Source organism: Entelurus aequoreus, linkage group LG06, assembly GCF_033978785.1.
Source record: "Entelurus aequoreus isolate RoL-2023_Sb linkage group LG06, RoL_Eaeq_v1.1, whole genome shotgun sequence".
Taxonomy (NCBI): Eukaryota; Metazoa; Chordata; class Actinopteri; order Syngnathiformes; family Syngnathidae; genus Entelurus; species Entelurus aequoreus.
In genome coordinates, this window is record NC_084736.1 from 74,707,692 (window position 1) to 74,724,388 (window position 16,697).

The 16,697-nt window shown below is 38.3% G+C and overlaps 1 protein-coding gene across 5 annotated transcripts in view; it reads right to left on the reverse strand.

The window, feature by feature from the left end:
• slc4a5a (solute carrier family 4 member 5a) overlaps positions 1-16,697 on the reverse strand; it is a 123,474-nt gene that overhangs the window by 16,246 nt on the left and 90,531 nt on the right. For all 5 annotated transcript variants that reach the window (XM_062051518.1, XM_062051515.1, XM_062051520.1 and 2 more), the window contains 3 exons: positions 13,284-13,445; positions 11,169-11,347; positions 2,105-2,177 (listed from right to left, as the gene is read on the reverse strand). In XM_062051518.1, the coding sequence (XP_061907502.1) occupies positions 2,105-2,177; positions 11,169-11,347; positions 13,284-13,445 (414 nt within the window). The remainder of the gene's footprint in view (positions 1-2,104; positions 2,178-11,168; positions 11,348-13,283; positions 13,446-16,697) is intronic.

Sequence of the window (16,697 nt, forward strand, 5' to 3'; positions counted from 1 at the left end):
CACTAATCAGAGACAGGTGAACATAATGGGCAACCAAAACAAACTCAGGAGGTGCACAAACAGGAACTATAGGAGTACAAAACTAACAGAAAACACAAAAACATAATCCGGACCAAGGATCATGACAGGAATTTTGTTTAAATTTATGTGAAGAATTGGAACTACAGGATGTGGAATTCAATTCAAGACATTCTTTCTATCCAAGTAACAGGAATAATACGTCCTCTTTAAAGGAGGTCATATTATGCAAAACTTTTATTGCGTCTTGGCACTTGTTTTTGTGTATTTGGGATCCCGATAAGTGCCTTTAAATGGAATTGGAAACAGTGTGGCTGTGAGGAGATATTTATAAAACTATTGCCAAGCAAGCTTTACCATGAATTGATTAACGTGGACCCCGACTTAAACAAGTTGAAAAACTTATTCGGGTGCTACCATTTAGTGGTCAATTGTACGGAATATGTACTGTACTGTGCAATCTACTAATACAAGTTTCAATCAAGCTGTTTGAGATCATCAAAATAAGTGAGAAGTGCCTACCTAACTTTTGTGTTTTGTGACAATATGTCTACTTGGACGCAGAGGTGGGTAGTAACGCGCTACATTTACTCCGTTACATCTACTTGAGTAACTTTTGGGATAAATTGTACTTCTAAGAGTAGTTTTAATGCAACATACTTTGACTTTTACTTGAGTATATTTATAGAGAATAAACACTACTTTTACTCCCCTCCATTTATCTACATTCAGCTCGCTACTCGCTACTGATTTTTATCGATCTGTTAATGCACGCTTTGTTTGTTTTGGTTTGTCAGACAGACCTTCAAAGTAGGATCTACCGCATGCCTGCGTTTCACCAATCAAATGCAGTCACTGGTGACGTTTGACTCCGTTTCACCAATCAAACAGAGCCAGGCGGTCACATGATTAACAAGCTTAAGCTTACATGAACTCAACGTCAAATTTGAGGAAGCACATCGCGGTAAGTAACGTTAGTAGATATTTTGGCTGTCACCGTAGGCTGATGTTAGCTTCCCTGCTATGAATCACTGTCAAATGTACATCGTGGGGGGACATTTATTAACGCACTGCAGCCGCATAGACAGACAGAGATACACACACACACACTCACGCGTGCATACAAACACCAATCAGAAGTGCACAGTGTGTTCCCAGATGCAGCCCACACCTATCAGTTTATGGTTTGCGTAAAGGCTAACTTGTTATTTTCCTTTGTAATCTCTGCCTACTGAGCCTATGGTGCTGTTAAGTTATTGTGGCTCAATTTGCCTTCATTTTTTTTATGTTAATGTATTATTATTTAATATATATTATTGTTGTAGTTGCTTAAGAGATATTCCTGGCTCTGAATTTGCTCATTGCTATTTTTATGTTTTTGAGCATTATTTGTTGCCGTCATCATTAAACAAACAGGTTACTCATCAGTTACTCAGTACTTGAGTAGTTTTTTCACAACATTATTTTTTTTTACTCAAGTAAATATTTGGGTGACTACTCCTTACTTTTACTTGAGTAATAAATCTCTAAAGTAACAGTACTCTTACTTGAGTACAATTTCTGGCTACTCTACCCACCTCTGCTTAGACGCACCACTGGGCACAGAACCTGACTACAAGGAACACACAGTAAATGTAACAACAGTAGATAACTGGCAATAATCAGGAAACACCACCATATTGTCAGCTCTGTCGTCTTTAAGTTGCAAACATTCTATGTATCTGCGTGTGTCCATCCTAAACATTCATTCAACACATTTAACACCATTTGTGAACTGTTGATAGCGATCTATAGTGTTAATTTTGTTTGGTAAATGAAATGACGATAAATTATCATCACACTTCAACATCTCTGTCATGTACTGCAGATGCTGCCTCTTGGCTGGGTCAACATTGCAAATTAAAATCTGTTCTTAATGACCTTATCCTGGACAGATAAAGGTTGAATGAATATATAAATACGTGCAATTGTACTTCCTTCAATGCACATAATTGCAGTACTTTATTGGGTGCTGGCATCTTTACCTGGACCTGAATAAAATAAATATTTGAATAGCACATGTGGTTCATTCGAGTGTTCTGCATACCTTCAATATTGGAGCGAGGAAGATGGAAACCCCGGTGAGAACAAACACCAGGATGCCTGTCACCCGCTGTTCTCTGTGAATCCAACATTAATGACACAAACACAAAAGATAAATCAGCTCCAAGAATGTTCTGGTCCTCTGCAAAGCAAAGCTGGGCAAAGGATTTCACCCCAGCTGAAATAACAAAAGTAACGTCCTGGCATGTTTACATCACTTTTAATGACCTTTATGAAAATCAATGACTGGTTAACTTCTGGAAGTGCTTTTCATAAAAGGTCATTAAAAGTTATGGTTGTAATTGCAAAAAATGTCAGTTGTTACTGCTGTTGACTGAACGCAGACTGACTGACGTGTGTTAGAATAATTGTAAGTTATCACAAAACACTTTGAGTTTCAGGCAAGAAGACTAAAGCTGTCTTTGAAACCTACCAAGAACAAGGCTCGTAAAACTCCACTGTGTAGGGGGGGGGAAGCTAGATGAAGGTGTTCCTATGTTCTTTCATGTATGGTAATGGAAAGATATTGTTCTAACCCAAGGACTTCAAAGCAGAGAGATGACATGATCTGCCCAATTTCCAGACGACCTCTTTTTGAAGTATTTTACGAACTATTTTATGGACCTCTTTTTGAACTATTTTACAAACTCTTGTAGTAGAATTTCTGACCTTTTGACCTATATTTCTTGTCTTTTAAGAATGTCCGCTCATTTTCAATACTCTTGTATTTTTGTGCCATTGAATGGACCAGTTGTGGGACAAAAGTGAATATTAAGTCGTGCCAACCTGTCTATAGAATGTGTTGACTGTCTCAAGGATTCGAGTTGTTATGGAACAGATAGGAAAAGCAAAACAAGACATTGACGCATTTGATAAGGAACGATGACGCACAACAGACATATAAAAAATGGCAGAAGACCGGAACTCGGGGGTGATTTTGGCTTGTGTGTGTCTTGTGTGCTCTGGAGTACATTGTGTCTGCTTGCACGGACAACTTAATTCAACCTGCACTTCTGATAATGGGTAAATAAATTTGTTGTACTAAACTACTTTTGTTGCCTGCTTAAGCTTCGGACAATCCACTACACTCTTTTTGAACTGACCTTTTCTGTGAATTGTTTACGACCTTTTCTGTGAACTTTTTGCGACCTTTGTCTTTTGGAAACAGCGGTGGCCAAATAAAAGAAGGAGGTGTGCAATCTTTTGGCAGAGCGTGCTGAGATACTGTTCAAGGGTACATTGTACAGACGACTCTCCTCCAAATTGAATTCTGTCTCTGTTTAATTCTTTGCCTCTTGTTTTGTTTCATAGATGTCATCAGTGTTTGAACCTGACACATGAGGAGCTGGCCACATAACCTCAAATAGCCATTATTTGTATATTTATTCGTAACCTTCGCCAGACTTGTAAGAGACACCGTTTTTCTCCATTTGCACACAATGTAAAAGGGTGAATTTTATTGGTTGTGGAGATACGGATGAGAAAAAGCTATGAACAATAAGTTTGTTTTGATTGATTTTGACATGACCACAAATCAGGTTTGGGCATACTTGCCACCCCTCCCGATTTTCCCGGGAGACTCACGAATTTCAGTGCCCCTCCCGAAAATCTCCCGGGGCAACTATTCTCCCGAATTTCTCCCGAATTCCACCCGGACAACAATACTGGGGGCGTGCCTTAAAGGCACTGCCTTTAGCGTCCTCTCTCACCTGAAAAGGAGACTATTATATATGTCTCCGTTATCCATAGGTTCATCTATAACCCATAAAGTAGGCAGGCACGGAGCTATTTCTCAGCGTGTGTTTATTCCAGCCGGCACGTTAATACACTGACACACAACATCCGGATTCCCATCATGCATTGCTTCAAAACTACGGCAAGTAGTAATGTCCAAAAACCTGCAGATGGAAATGAGCTATTTAGCTACAATCTGGTACAGAACATATCTGTCTTTGAGCTTAATGTTTCTGTGCATTGTCCCTTCAAATACAGACTAAACTGAAAACATAACAGAGACGAAACAGAAGAACGAAGAAGAGACACGGCGACGACGAGAAAGAAGAAGAAGTACGCTTGCAAGTTCCAAAATGATTGTGAAAAAAAATTCAGTTCATCCAGGACAGCTCGAAGGGGAAGGGGTATATTGCCTGCAAATTTTGTAGATCAGACTCCTCCATTGAACACAGTGGCCGAACGGATATACTCATTCATGAACGGATTATTTATATACAGTATATATATATATATATATATATATATATATATATATATATATATATATATATATATATATATATATATATATATATATATATATATAAGAAATCCCCACCCCCCACCCCCGCCCCCCCAACCTCAACACCCCCCATCTCCCGAATTCGGAGGTCTCAAGGTTGGCAAGTATGGGTTTGGGGTCATTTTGCTGAATTGTTGCCATATGCATCTCCAAGAAATGTATACATGCAAAATACAATTAACTGTAAGATATATATTTTTTAAATTACCTAAGCAAAGTGTCCTGCACATTGATTAGATTAAATATAGTGAATACAATTTAAAATATAAATTTAAGCTACCTTGAACATTGAAAAATCAGATTTTTTGTTGCCTGTCTCTGCTTCTTAAAATTATACTTTTACCATGAAATATAATTTGATGTTGTTAAGTTTTAGAACAAAAACTATTCTTGAGTCACTGTGCTTAATGTCAACATGCTATTAGCATAGACGCCACATGGTCGTATTTCATGTACTACTTTTAAACAAACCTTAAAACCCGGTATGAATCAGTCCTATAGGAAGCCAATAGTACAAGCTACTTTTTCATCAGTTTTGGACCAGATTTCATTTCTATCCATGCTTCCCAACTACATTAAAAGCATTTGATGCAGTTTGCCATTAGATTTATTACTAGTGATGGATTTATGACACCTCAACCAGAATACCAACTGGACCTCCTAGGCTCTGAGAAGAGAGCATAACTTTTTATTTGAATGTTTTATTAATGAGGCCTTTCTTCATATATTTTACCTGCATATATAACACATTTGCAGCAACAAACTTCATTCATTTCCTCCGCGTGTGCTCACAATCTCTCAGTTCTTAATATCACATTTTTTAGGACTAAGGTTGGAAGAGCTGCTTTTTGGACCTTTTAAATGTAATAATCTTTTATCAAAACTCCAATTTCATTAACTCCATAACCCATGAAATTACATGTTTTTTAATAGTCATTTTACTTTTTCACGTTTATACTTAGCAACTTCTGCTGTAATTATTGCTTTTAATAATTTGGGCGTCATTGGAAAATAGAGCTTGCTCCCAACTAAGAAGTCACTCCAGTTTCTTTCAGTCTAGTTACCGTATTTTTCTGACTATAAATCGCAGTTTTTTTCATAGTTTGGTCGGGGGTGCGACTTATACTCAGGAGCGACTTATGTGTGAAATGATTAACACATTAGCGTAAAATATCAAATAATATTATTTAGCTCATTCACGTAAGAGACTAGACGTATAAGATTTCATGGGATTTAGCGATTAGGAGTGACAGATTGTTTGGTAAACGTATAGCATGTTCTATATGTTATAGTTATTTGAATGACTCTTACCATAATATGTTACGTTAACATACCAGGCACGTTCTCAGTTGGTTATTTATGCGTCATATAACGTACACTTATTCAGCCTGTTGTTCACTATTCTTTATTTATTTTAAATTGCCTTTCAAATGTCTATTCTTGGTGTTGGCTTTTATCAAATAAATTTCCCCCAAAAATACGACTTATACTCCAGTGCGACTTAGATATGTTTTTTTCCTTCTTTATTATGCATTTTCGGCCGGTGCGACGTATACTCCGGAGCGACTTATAGTCCGAAAAATACGGTACTCAAATGACTCTTCTTCAGTTTGGGAAATTGTTCAAAAGTATGTTAAAGTTGTCTGAGCTGGGTCAATAGGTTGTATGCACCTGACACCACGTCCGTCATGCCCTATGCTTGCATGGTTTTAAGGCTGTTGGAAACGGTCAAATCGCGAAAAAGGATAAAACTTTCTTCACTGGTCTTCAAGAGGTAATCAAGAAGGGCAAAATATGGCAAGAATTCATGGAAAGTAAAAGTGGCACACACTCCAGTCCACGGGAGCAAAGTCGAAGAACGCACGAGTTTGCCGTGATCACTTCGTAAAGGTTTGTTTGACATACCTTTAACGTTTAGTTTTTCCAATTTAAGTAATATCTTGATAGGGTGACACAAAAAAAGCGTTTATCACCTAAACTTGAATAACTTTTGAAATAATTAATCAATTCTTTTTATTTTTCAGATTTACCAAGAAGAATTAATGTTCTAAAAGTTTAGAAAATTTCAACTTCGAGATGCCATGGACTACTGAACAAAAGACATTTATAGTTGAGACCTATTTTCGGCTGAATTCTATCCATCCATCCATCCATCTTCAACCGCTTATCCGGAATCGGGTTGCGGGGACACCAGCTCCAGCAGAGACCCCCAGACTTCCCTCTCCAGAGCAACATTTGCGACTTCCTCCTGGGGAATCCCGAAGCGTTCCCAGGCCAGAGAGGAGATGTAATCCCCCCATCTGGTCCTTGGCCTGCCGGGGGGCCTCCTCCCAGTGGGACGTGCAACAAGGACCTCCCTAGGGAGACGCTCGTGAGGCATCCGCACGAGATGCCCGAACCACCTAAGCTGGCTCCTTTCCAAGCGAAGGAGCAGCGGCTCTACTCCGAGTCTCTCTCGGGTGACTGCACTTCTCACCCTATCTCTAAGGGAGATGCCAGCCACCCTTCTGAGGAAACTAATTTCGGCCGCTTGTATCCGCAATCTTATTCTTTCGGTCATGACCCACACTTCATGACCATAGGTGAGAGTAGGAATGTAGATAGCTCGGTAGACCGAGAGCTTTGCCTTCTGGCTCAGCTCTCGTTTTGTCACAACAGTGCGGCAGAGAGACTGCAATACTGCCCCAGCTGCTCCGATTCTCCGGCTGATTTCCTTCTCCATCTTTCCCTCACTCGTGAACAAGACCCCGAGATACTTAAACTCCTCCACCCGGGACAGAGTCTTGTCCCCTACCCGGACTGAATTCTATCCACGCGGCTCAATTGCAATTCAATGAACGGTTTGGATGTCGTGAATTTCCTGCCCACACAATGATCTACAGATGGGTCAACAAGTTCCGAACCCATGGGACTGTTACTATCCTCAATCGTAAAGATACTAACAGACAATCACACTCTGGACGACCGAAATCATCAAGGACACCACAGAACGTTGATGCAGTCAGAGACTCTGTTGTTCGCAGCCCACGCAAGTCTGTGCGTCGACAAAGTCAGGACGTTGGAATGAACCGGGAGTGGGCTCTGTACCGAGGATGTCGTTGTGGCTTGTACAGCCCTTTGAGACACTTGTGATTTAGGGCTATATAAATAATCATTGATTGATTGATTGATTGAGTCTGTGCGGAGAATTTTGATCGCAGATCTCGACCTCTATCCTTACAGGATACAGATTAAACAAAAGCTCACACCTGCCGACATGAGGAAACGAGTGATCATGTGCCAGTGGTTTTGCGATAAGATTGACGCTGCGCCAGACTTCCTTGACAATGTCTGGTTTTCGGATGAGGCACATTTTCTGCTGTCAGGTCATGTGAACTCTAAGAACAACATCTTTTGGGGTAGCACACCCCCTGAGTACTGTCTGCAAAGGCCATTACACTCTGTCAAGTGCACTGCATGGGTCGCCATCTCCAAACATGGCATCATTGGACCATTTTGGTTCGAGGACGACAACGAGCGGTTCGAAAATAGGCCCCAACTATAAATGTCTTTTGTTCAGTAGTCCATGGCATCTCGAAGTTGAAATTTTCTAAACTTTTAGAACATTAATTCTTCTTGGTAAATCTGAAAAATAAAAAGAATTGATTCATTATTTTAAAAGTTATTCAAGTTTAGGTGATGAACACTTTTTTTGTGTCACCCTGGTATTCGTATTTTATCTTGTTTCGGAGTTCTTAAAACGCACTTTTGCCACGAGTGTCTCACAAACCACAAACTCGGCAGCTCTGAATAAAAGAAAGCAAATGTGAGCAAAACCTAAAAGAGTTAAGCTTTTGCCAAAGGCAGCAATCATAAATGAATATTTCAGCACATACACAACATTGAGATCTATACTTATATTTTGATAACGACGGGGAAAAACACGCATACTTCTGACGACCCGTGCAACAACAACAAGACTAAAAACATGGCCAAAATCAGTTAGTTCTATAAAAAAACACAACCAAAACAATGCATGATTTATCCGAGGGAGTCTTGATACCAATTTCCTTGACCCAGCCACACACAAATAAGTTGTAGACCTTCATGTTTTTCCAAGTTTCCATCTGTTTTGTCGTGTAGAATGATGTCTGGAGCACCAGATAGTTCGACATGACTGGCAACGCGACCCACGGATAATCCTTGAAATCACTCAACGAATCTTTTTTGGATTACGTATAGGGATCAATTCCATTGCGGAGTTTGCACACTGTTTGCTGCACTGTAGCCATATTGGTTTGGTGGACCACCACTTCCTTGTACTTACGTTCAAAAGTCATGTGACTAAATACAACTAGGGATGTCCGATAATGGCTTTTTGCCGATATTCCGATATTGTCCAACTCTTTAATTTCCGATACCGATATATGCAGTCGTGGAATTAACACATTATTATGCCTATTTTGGACAACCAGGTATGGTGAAGATAAAGTCCCTTTTTTAAAAATGTATAAAATAAAATAAGATAAATAAATTAAAAACATTTTTTTGAATAAAGAAGAAAGTAAAACAATATAAAAACAGTTACATAGAAACTAGTAATTAATGAAAATGAGTCAAATTAACTGTTAAAGGTTAGTACTATTAATGGACCAGCAGCACGCACAATCCTGTGTGCTTACGGACTGTATCCCTTGCAGACTGTATTGATATATATTGATATATAATGTAGGAACCAGAATATTAATAACAGAAAGAAACAACCCTTTTGTGTGAATGAGTGTGAATGGGGGAGGGAGGTTTTATGGGTTGGTGCACTAATTGTAAGTGTATCTTGTGTTTTTTATGTTGATTTAATTAAAAATAAAATAAAAAAACCACAAAAAAAAACCGATACCGATAATAAAAAATCTGATACTGATAATTTCCGATATTACATTTTAAAGCATTTATCGGCATCTCGACATCTCTAAATACAACCATAACACATTTTGAGTAGTTCAATGTGTGTATTATCCGATGCGGGGTCTGATCTACTAAGATCCCAAATAACAAGTGGTAAATAGCATTTGCAAACTATAAAATTGCACATACTATAAGTGCACGTCTTTGTGGGTGATCTACTACATTCCTTGCAACATGCTCCAACTTGTGGTGTTTTGCTATGTTGTGGAACATGCAGCACACAACTATAAACTGCACCACTTTTTCTGGGGTATCAAAAGTAAAGATGTCCGATAATGGCTTTTTTGCCATTTTACCATTTTCAGATTTGATTTCTTTTGGACATTGGCGTCCATTTAAGCGGGTATTTATTAGGAAGAATTGGTTGATTTAGTTGATGTCGACATAAACAGGTTCCAAAGTATACATATTGATAGACATGTCCGATAATGGCTTTTTTGCCGATATCCGATATTCCGATATTGTCCAACTCTTAATTACCGATTCCGATATCAACCGATGCCGATATATACAGTCGTGGAATTAACACATTATTATGCCTAATTTTGTTGTGATGCCCCGCTGGATGCATTAAACCAGGGGTCCCCAAACTTTTTGACTCCGGGGCCGCATTGGGTTAAAAAAATTTGGCCGGGGGCCAGGCTGTGTGTGTATATATATATATATATATATATATATATATATATATATATATATATATATATATATATATATATATATATATATATATACATTGTCTTTATAATCCGTTTTCGATCAATTAACATTGATGTTCATCAACATTTAACATTGTCACGTTATCGATGGGAAAATTCATTTTTAGACAATATGATTTGCCTGAGCGACTAGGAGACACCAAGAGTAACAAACGGTAGTAAATGGATTATAAAGGAAAGATTTAAAATATATATATATATATATATATATATATATATATATATATATATATATATATTTTTTTTTTTAATTTTTTTTTTTACTTGGGACATCCTGTGGGCCGGATTTTGGATGCTGGGGGGCCGGATCCGGCCCGCGGGCCGTAGTTTGGGGACCCCTGCATTAAACAATGTAACAAGGTTTTCCAAAATAAATCAACTCAAGTTATGGAAAAAAATGCCAACATCCATCCATCCATCCATTTTCTACCGCTTGTCCCTTTTGGGGTCGCGGGGGGTGCTGGAGCCTATCTCAGCTGCATTCGGGCGGAAGGCGGGGTACCACCCTGGACAAGAAAATGCCAACATGGCACTGCCATATTTATTATTGAAGTCACAAAGTGCATTATTTTTTTTAACGTGCCTCAAAACAGCAGCTTGGAATTTGGGACGTGCTCTCCCTGAGAGAGCATGAGGAGGTTGAGGTGGGCGGGGTTGTTCTGTTGTGTTACGGTGCGGATGTTCTCCCGAAATGTGTTTGTCATTCTTGTTTGGTGTGGGTTCACAGTGTGGCGCATATTTGTAACAGTGTTAAAGTTGTTTATATGGTCACCCTCAGTGTGACCTGTATGGCTGTTGACCAAGTATGCTTGCATTCACTTATGTGTGACAAGCCATAGATATTATGTGACTGGGCCGGCACGCAAAGGCAGTGCCTTTAAGGTTAATTGGCGCTCTGTACTTCTCCCTACGTTCGTGTACACAGTCATACATTTTACTTTTTGAAACCGATACCGATAATTTCCGATATTACATTTTAAAGCATTTATCGGCATCCCTACATATTGAGCATATAATAATGGAGGTATTTTTATACCCAAACCAACATTTCAATCACATCTTGATATTTTTATTTAAAAATGTGCAAAATCGTCAAAAGACTTCATCCTAACCTGACCCCAAGGAACTGTGGTTGCTCTCCCGGAGCGCTGGATTCACTCTCCATTTTTAGGGAGTCGATGTGGGCGATGGAAATGACGGTGGCAGCAACATACCAGGGCAGGCCCAAGAAGGAACAAGCCGCCATCAAGACGCCCACCCAGAAGAGATCCAAATGGTAGCCACAACCTTTCTGCAGGAACAGCAGGCGGAGGAGGTCATTAATGACAAAACCAACACATGTATGAACAGATGTCTTCCTGTATTCTTGTGGGTTCCCCTCGGTGGGGACAGCATCTTGTTGCATTGCTGGGAGGGAATCCTGCATGATCCCAACCCAATACATGCAGCATTAACTGGGACTCAATCTTTTGTATTGGTCGGGCCCAAAATGGGTGCTCAGTACTTGACATCGCAACTCTACAAAACTGGAAAAATGGATTCCAGTGAAAAATACATCAAGCCTTCTATCAAATGTAAAGTGAACTGAACACCACTGTCAATGTCCACTGTGAAGCACATTTTACACCACTGGTGCCCACATGACCAAGTCGATCTACCTCATATGTATATATATATACCGTATTTCCTTGAATTGGCGCCGGGAATATAGTATTCGCCTGCCTAGAATTACAGCCGGGTCAAAGTCGTTTCGCAAAATAATTAGCGCATGCTTGGCACTTCCGCCGGGTCAAATATGAGTCATTAAATGACTCCCGCCTCCTGGTGGTAGAGGGCGCTAGTGATCCTTCTTGCGACTACCAGTACTGCAGAAGACCGGTGCTGCAGAAGAAGACAACAAGCAGCAAGCGTGAGCAGCGATCGTTTGCTTGAACTTTTAACATGGAGGATTACATATCTAAAATAAAACAGTTTTCTAAACTGGACTTTCAATCGAAGCAGGAGGTATTAATTAAAGGAATATCTCCAGAGACTTTTAAAACTGAAGAAAGATAAGGAAGACAGCCTTTGATCAGAAGCAGCTGCACATGGACATCATTTATAAGTAAAGGTAAGACCATAATACTGTTTTTTTTATTAAATGTGCTTTTCATGATAAGGTAAGCGCCGGAGTGAGAAGAGGTTTTAAAATAATTAGCGCATGCTTGCCCATCCCGCATGCTTTTGGTAAGCGCAGGAGTGAGAAGAGGTTTTAAATTAATTGGCGCCCCTGCAGCTATTCAAGGAAATACGGTATATATATATATATATATATATATATATATATATATATATATATATATATATATATATATATATATATATATATATGTATATATATATATATATATATATATATATATATATATATATATATATATATATACATACTGTATATACACACACAGGACTGTCTCAGAAAATTAGAATATTGTGATAAAGTTCTTTTTTTTCTGTAATGCAATTAAAAAACTAAAATGTCATACATTCTGGATTCATTACACATGAACTTAAATATTGCAAGCCTTTTATTATTTTAATATTGCTGATTATGGCATACAGCTTAAGAAAACTCAAAAATTGTATCTCAAAAAATTAGAATATTTCCTCAGACCAAGTAAAAAAAAAAAGATTTATAACAGCAAAACAAAATCAAACATTTGAAAATGTCAATTAATGCACTCAGTACTTGGTTGGGAATCCTTTTGCACGGACTACTGCACCAATGCGGCGTGGCATGGAGGCAATCAGCCTGTGGCATTGCTGAGGTGTTATGGATGCCCAGGGTGCTTCAATAGCAGCCTTTAGCTCATTTGCATTATTGGGTCTGGTGTCTTTCAGCTTCTTCTTCACAATACCCCACAAATTCTCTATGGGGTTCAGGTCAGGGGAGTTGGCAGGCAAATCGAGGACAGTAATGCCATGGTCAGTACACCAGTTACTGGTGGTTTTGGCACTGTGGGCAGGTGCCAGATCATGCTGGAAAATGAAATCATCATCTCCATAGAGCTTTTCAACAGATGGAAGCATGTCATTTAGGACCAAAACCCTTAAAACAAGTAAAAGACTCTAACATAAAATCTGCTCAGTGAGAAGAATGATCTTATCAGAGAGAAAATAAGCAAATATCACCCTTATTTGAGATATTTCATCTTACTTAGATTTCAGTTTTTGCAGTGCACTCGTACCTTGAGTTTGTTCTCCTTGCGGTTGACGATGACAGCGCTGATCTGCTGATCCATGAAGATGAGAATGGTGACCAAGAGTGCGGGGACAAAACTGCCCAAGTAAACCCACCAGGGGTTCTTCCCAAACGGCATCACCAGCCAGCCACGATCCGGCCGAGTCGGCTAGTTGGAGATAAGAAAAACTCTTTAGCTCCCTAATAAGTCGGCATTCATAATACGAATGTTAATCATTCACTCCTCAGGCAAGACATGTATTTGCTTTATCAACACAGTCAGGAAATTGAAGTAAATTAAGCTTTTTGACACTTACCGCCCTCTTTTTTTCCCCAGAAATGTCTCCTTTCTCTCTATCTTGTTTGTGGAGTAATTGTACATTCACATGATTGATGAAAATGAACACAATGTTCCCCCGGGAGCAATTCAACCTGGACTCGTGTATTACAACCCCCGTTTCCATATGAGTTGGGAAATTGTGTTAGATGTAAATATAAACAGAATACAATGATTTGCAAATCATTTTCAACCCATATTCAGTTGAATATGCTACAAAGACAACATATTTGATGTTCAAACTGATAAACGTTTCTTTTTTTTTGCAAATAATCATTAACTTTAGAATTTGATGCCAGCAACACGTGACAAAGAAGTTGGGAAAGGTGGCAATAAATACTGATAAAGTTGAGGAATGCTCATCAAACACTTATTTGGAACATCCCACAGGTGAATAGGCAAATTGGGAACAGGTGGGTGCCATGATTGGGTATAAAAACAGCTTCCCAAAAAATGCCCAGTCTTTCACAAGAAAGGATGGGGAGAGGTACACCACTTTGTCCACAACTGCGTGAGCAAATAGTCAAACAGTTTAAGAACAACATTTTTCAAAGTGCTATTTCAAAAAATGTAGGGATTTCAACATCTACAGTCCATATTGTCATCAAAAGGTTCAGAAAATCTGGAGAAATCACTCCACGTAAGCGGCCTGGCCGGAAACCAACATTGAATGACCGTGACCTTCGATCCCTCGGACGGCACTGTATCAAAAACCGACATCAATCTCTAAAGGATATCACCACACGGGCTCAGGAACACTTCAGAAAACCACTGTCACTAAATACAGTTGGTCGCTACATCTGTAAGTGCAAGTTAAAGCTCTACTATGCAAAGCGAAAGCCATTTATCAACAACACCCAGAAACGCCGCCGGCTTCTCTGGGCCCGAGATCATCTAAGATGGACTCATGCAAAGTGGAAAAGTGTTCTGTGGTCTGACGAGTCCACATTTTAAATTTTTTTGGGAAATATTCGACATTGTGTCATCCGGACCAAAGGGGAAGCGAACCATCCAGACTGTTATCGACACAAAGTTAAAAAGCCAGCATCTGTGATGGTATGGGGGTGCATTAGTGCTCAAGGCATGGGTAACTTACACATCTGTGAAGGCACCATTAATGCTGAAAGGTACATACAGGTTTTGGAACAACATATGCTGCCATCTAAGCGCCGTCTTTTTTCTGGACGCCCCTGCTTATTTCAGCAAGAAAATGCCAAGCCACATTCAGCATGTGTAAAAAAAAGAGTGCGGGTACTTTCCTGGCCCGCCTGCAGTCCAGACCTGTCTCCCATCGAAAATGTGTGGCGCATTATGAAGCGTAAAATACGACACCGGAGACCCCGGACTGTTGAACGACTGAAGCTCTACATAAAACAAGAATGGGAAAGAATTCCACTTTCAAAGCTTCAACAATTACCGGTAGTTTCCTCAGTTCCCAATCGTTTACTGAGTGTTGTTAAAAGAAAAGGTGATGTAACACAGTGGTGAACATGCCCTTTCCCAACTACTTTGGCACGTGTTGCAGCCATGAAATTCTAACTTAATTATTATTTGCAAAAAGAAAATAAAGTTTATGAGTTTGAACATCAAATATGTTGTCTTTGTAGTGCATTCAACTGAATATGGGTTGAAAAGGATTTGCAAATCATTGTATTCCGTTTATATTTACATCTAACACAATTTCCCAACTCATATGGAAACGGGGTTTGTACAATATCTTAACTTGCTGATATCGGGCCCACAATTCATTTTACCCAGCCGACAAACTGCTGCTGCTCTCATAGCACCCAAAATCACCATGCATTCTTAATTTGGCCTCTTGAAGCTATAATGAAGCAACAAGTCATGCATGCTGAGGCTTTAAATGGAAGCAATCACTGGCAACAGGCTGTGACGTGCATGGTGCTTTTATATCTAGCCTGCTAGCTATTTTTTTTGCATAATGTGACAGCTTTTCACAGTGAGACGTTATACAGGAGATGCAATTCGCATTATTACAGTGAGAAAATCAATCATTTAGTTCCCCACCTGTGCTAGACTGCAATATGATTTAAGTAAAGAACACCACAATTTGACATGTGCCATTAAAAATATAGAACAGGGGTCACCAACCTTTTTGAAACCAAGAGCTACTTCTTGGGTACTGATTAATGCAAAGGGCTACCAGTTTGATACACACTTAAATAAATTGCCAGAAATAGCCAATTTGCTCAATTTACCTTTAACTCTATGTTATTATTAATAATTAATGATATTTATCTTTGTGGAAACACTGATCATCTTAATGATTTCTCACAATATAGAAACAGATAAATATCAATATGAACTATACTAGGTCAGAGTTCATTTATATTAAACACAAAAAACACTTTACATTTTAAGTGTTTATATATATATATATATATATATATATATATATATATATATATATATATATATATATATATATATATATATATATATATATATATATATATATATATATATAGTCATTTGTAAGTTACATGAAAGTGTGATTTAAAGAAAAATAGCTAAATAAATAAATCTATATATATATAAAAAAATGGGTATTTCTGTCTGTCATTCCGTCGTACATTTTTTTTTCCTTTTACGGAAGGTTTTTTGTCGAGAATAAATGATGAAAAAAAACACTTAATTGAACGGTTTAAAAGAGGAGAAAACACGAAAAAAAAAAGAAAATTAAATATTGAAACATAGTTTATCTTCAATTTCGACTCTTTAAAATTCAAAATTCAACCGAAAAAAAGAAGAGAAAAACTAGCTAATTCAAATCTTTTTGAAAAAAAAAAAAAAAAAAAATGTATGGAACATCATTAGTAATTTTTCCTGATTAAGATTCATTTTAGAATTTTGATGACATGTTTTAAATAGGTTAAAATACAATCTGCACTTTGTTAGAATATATAACAAATTGGACCAAGCTATATTTGTAACAAAGACAAATCATTATTTCTTCTAGATTTTCCAGAACAAAATTTTTAAAAGAAATTCAAAAGACTTTGAAATAAGATTTAAATTTGATTCTACAGATTTTCTAGATTTGCCAGAATCATTTTTTTGAAT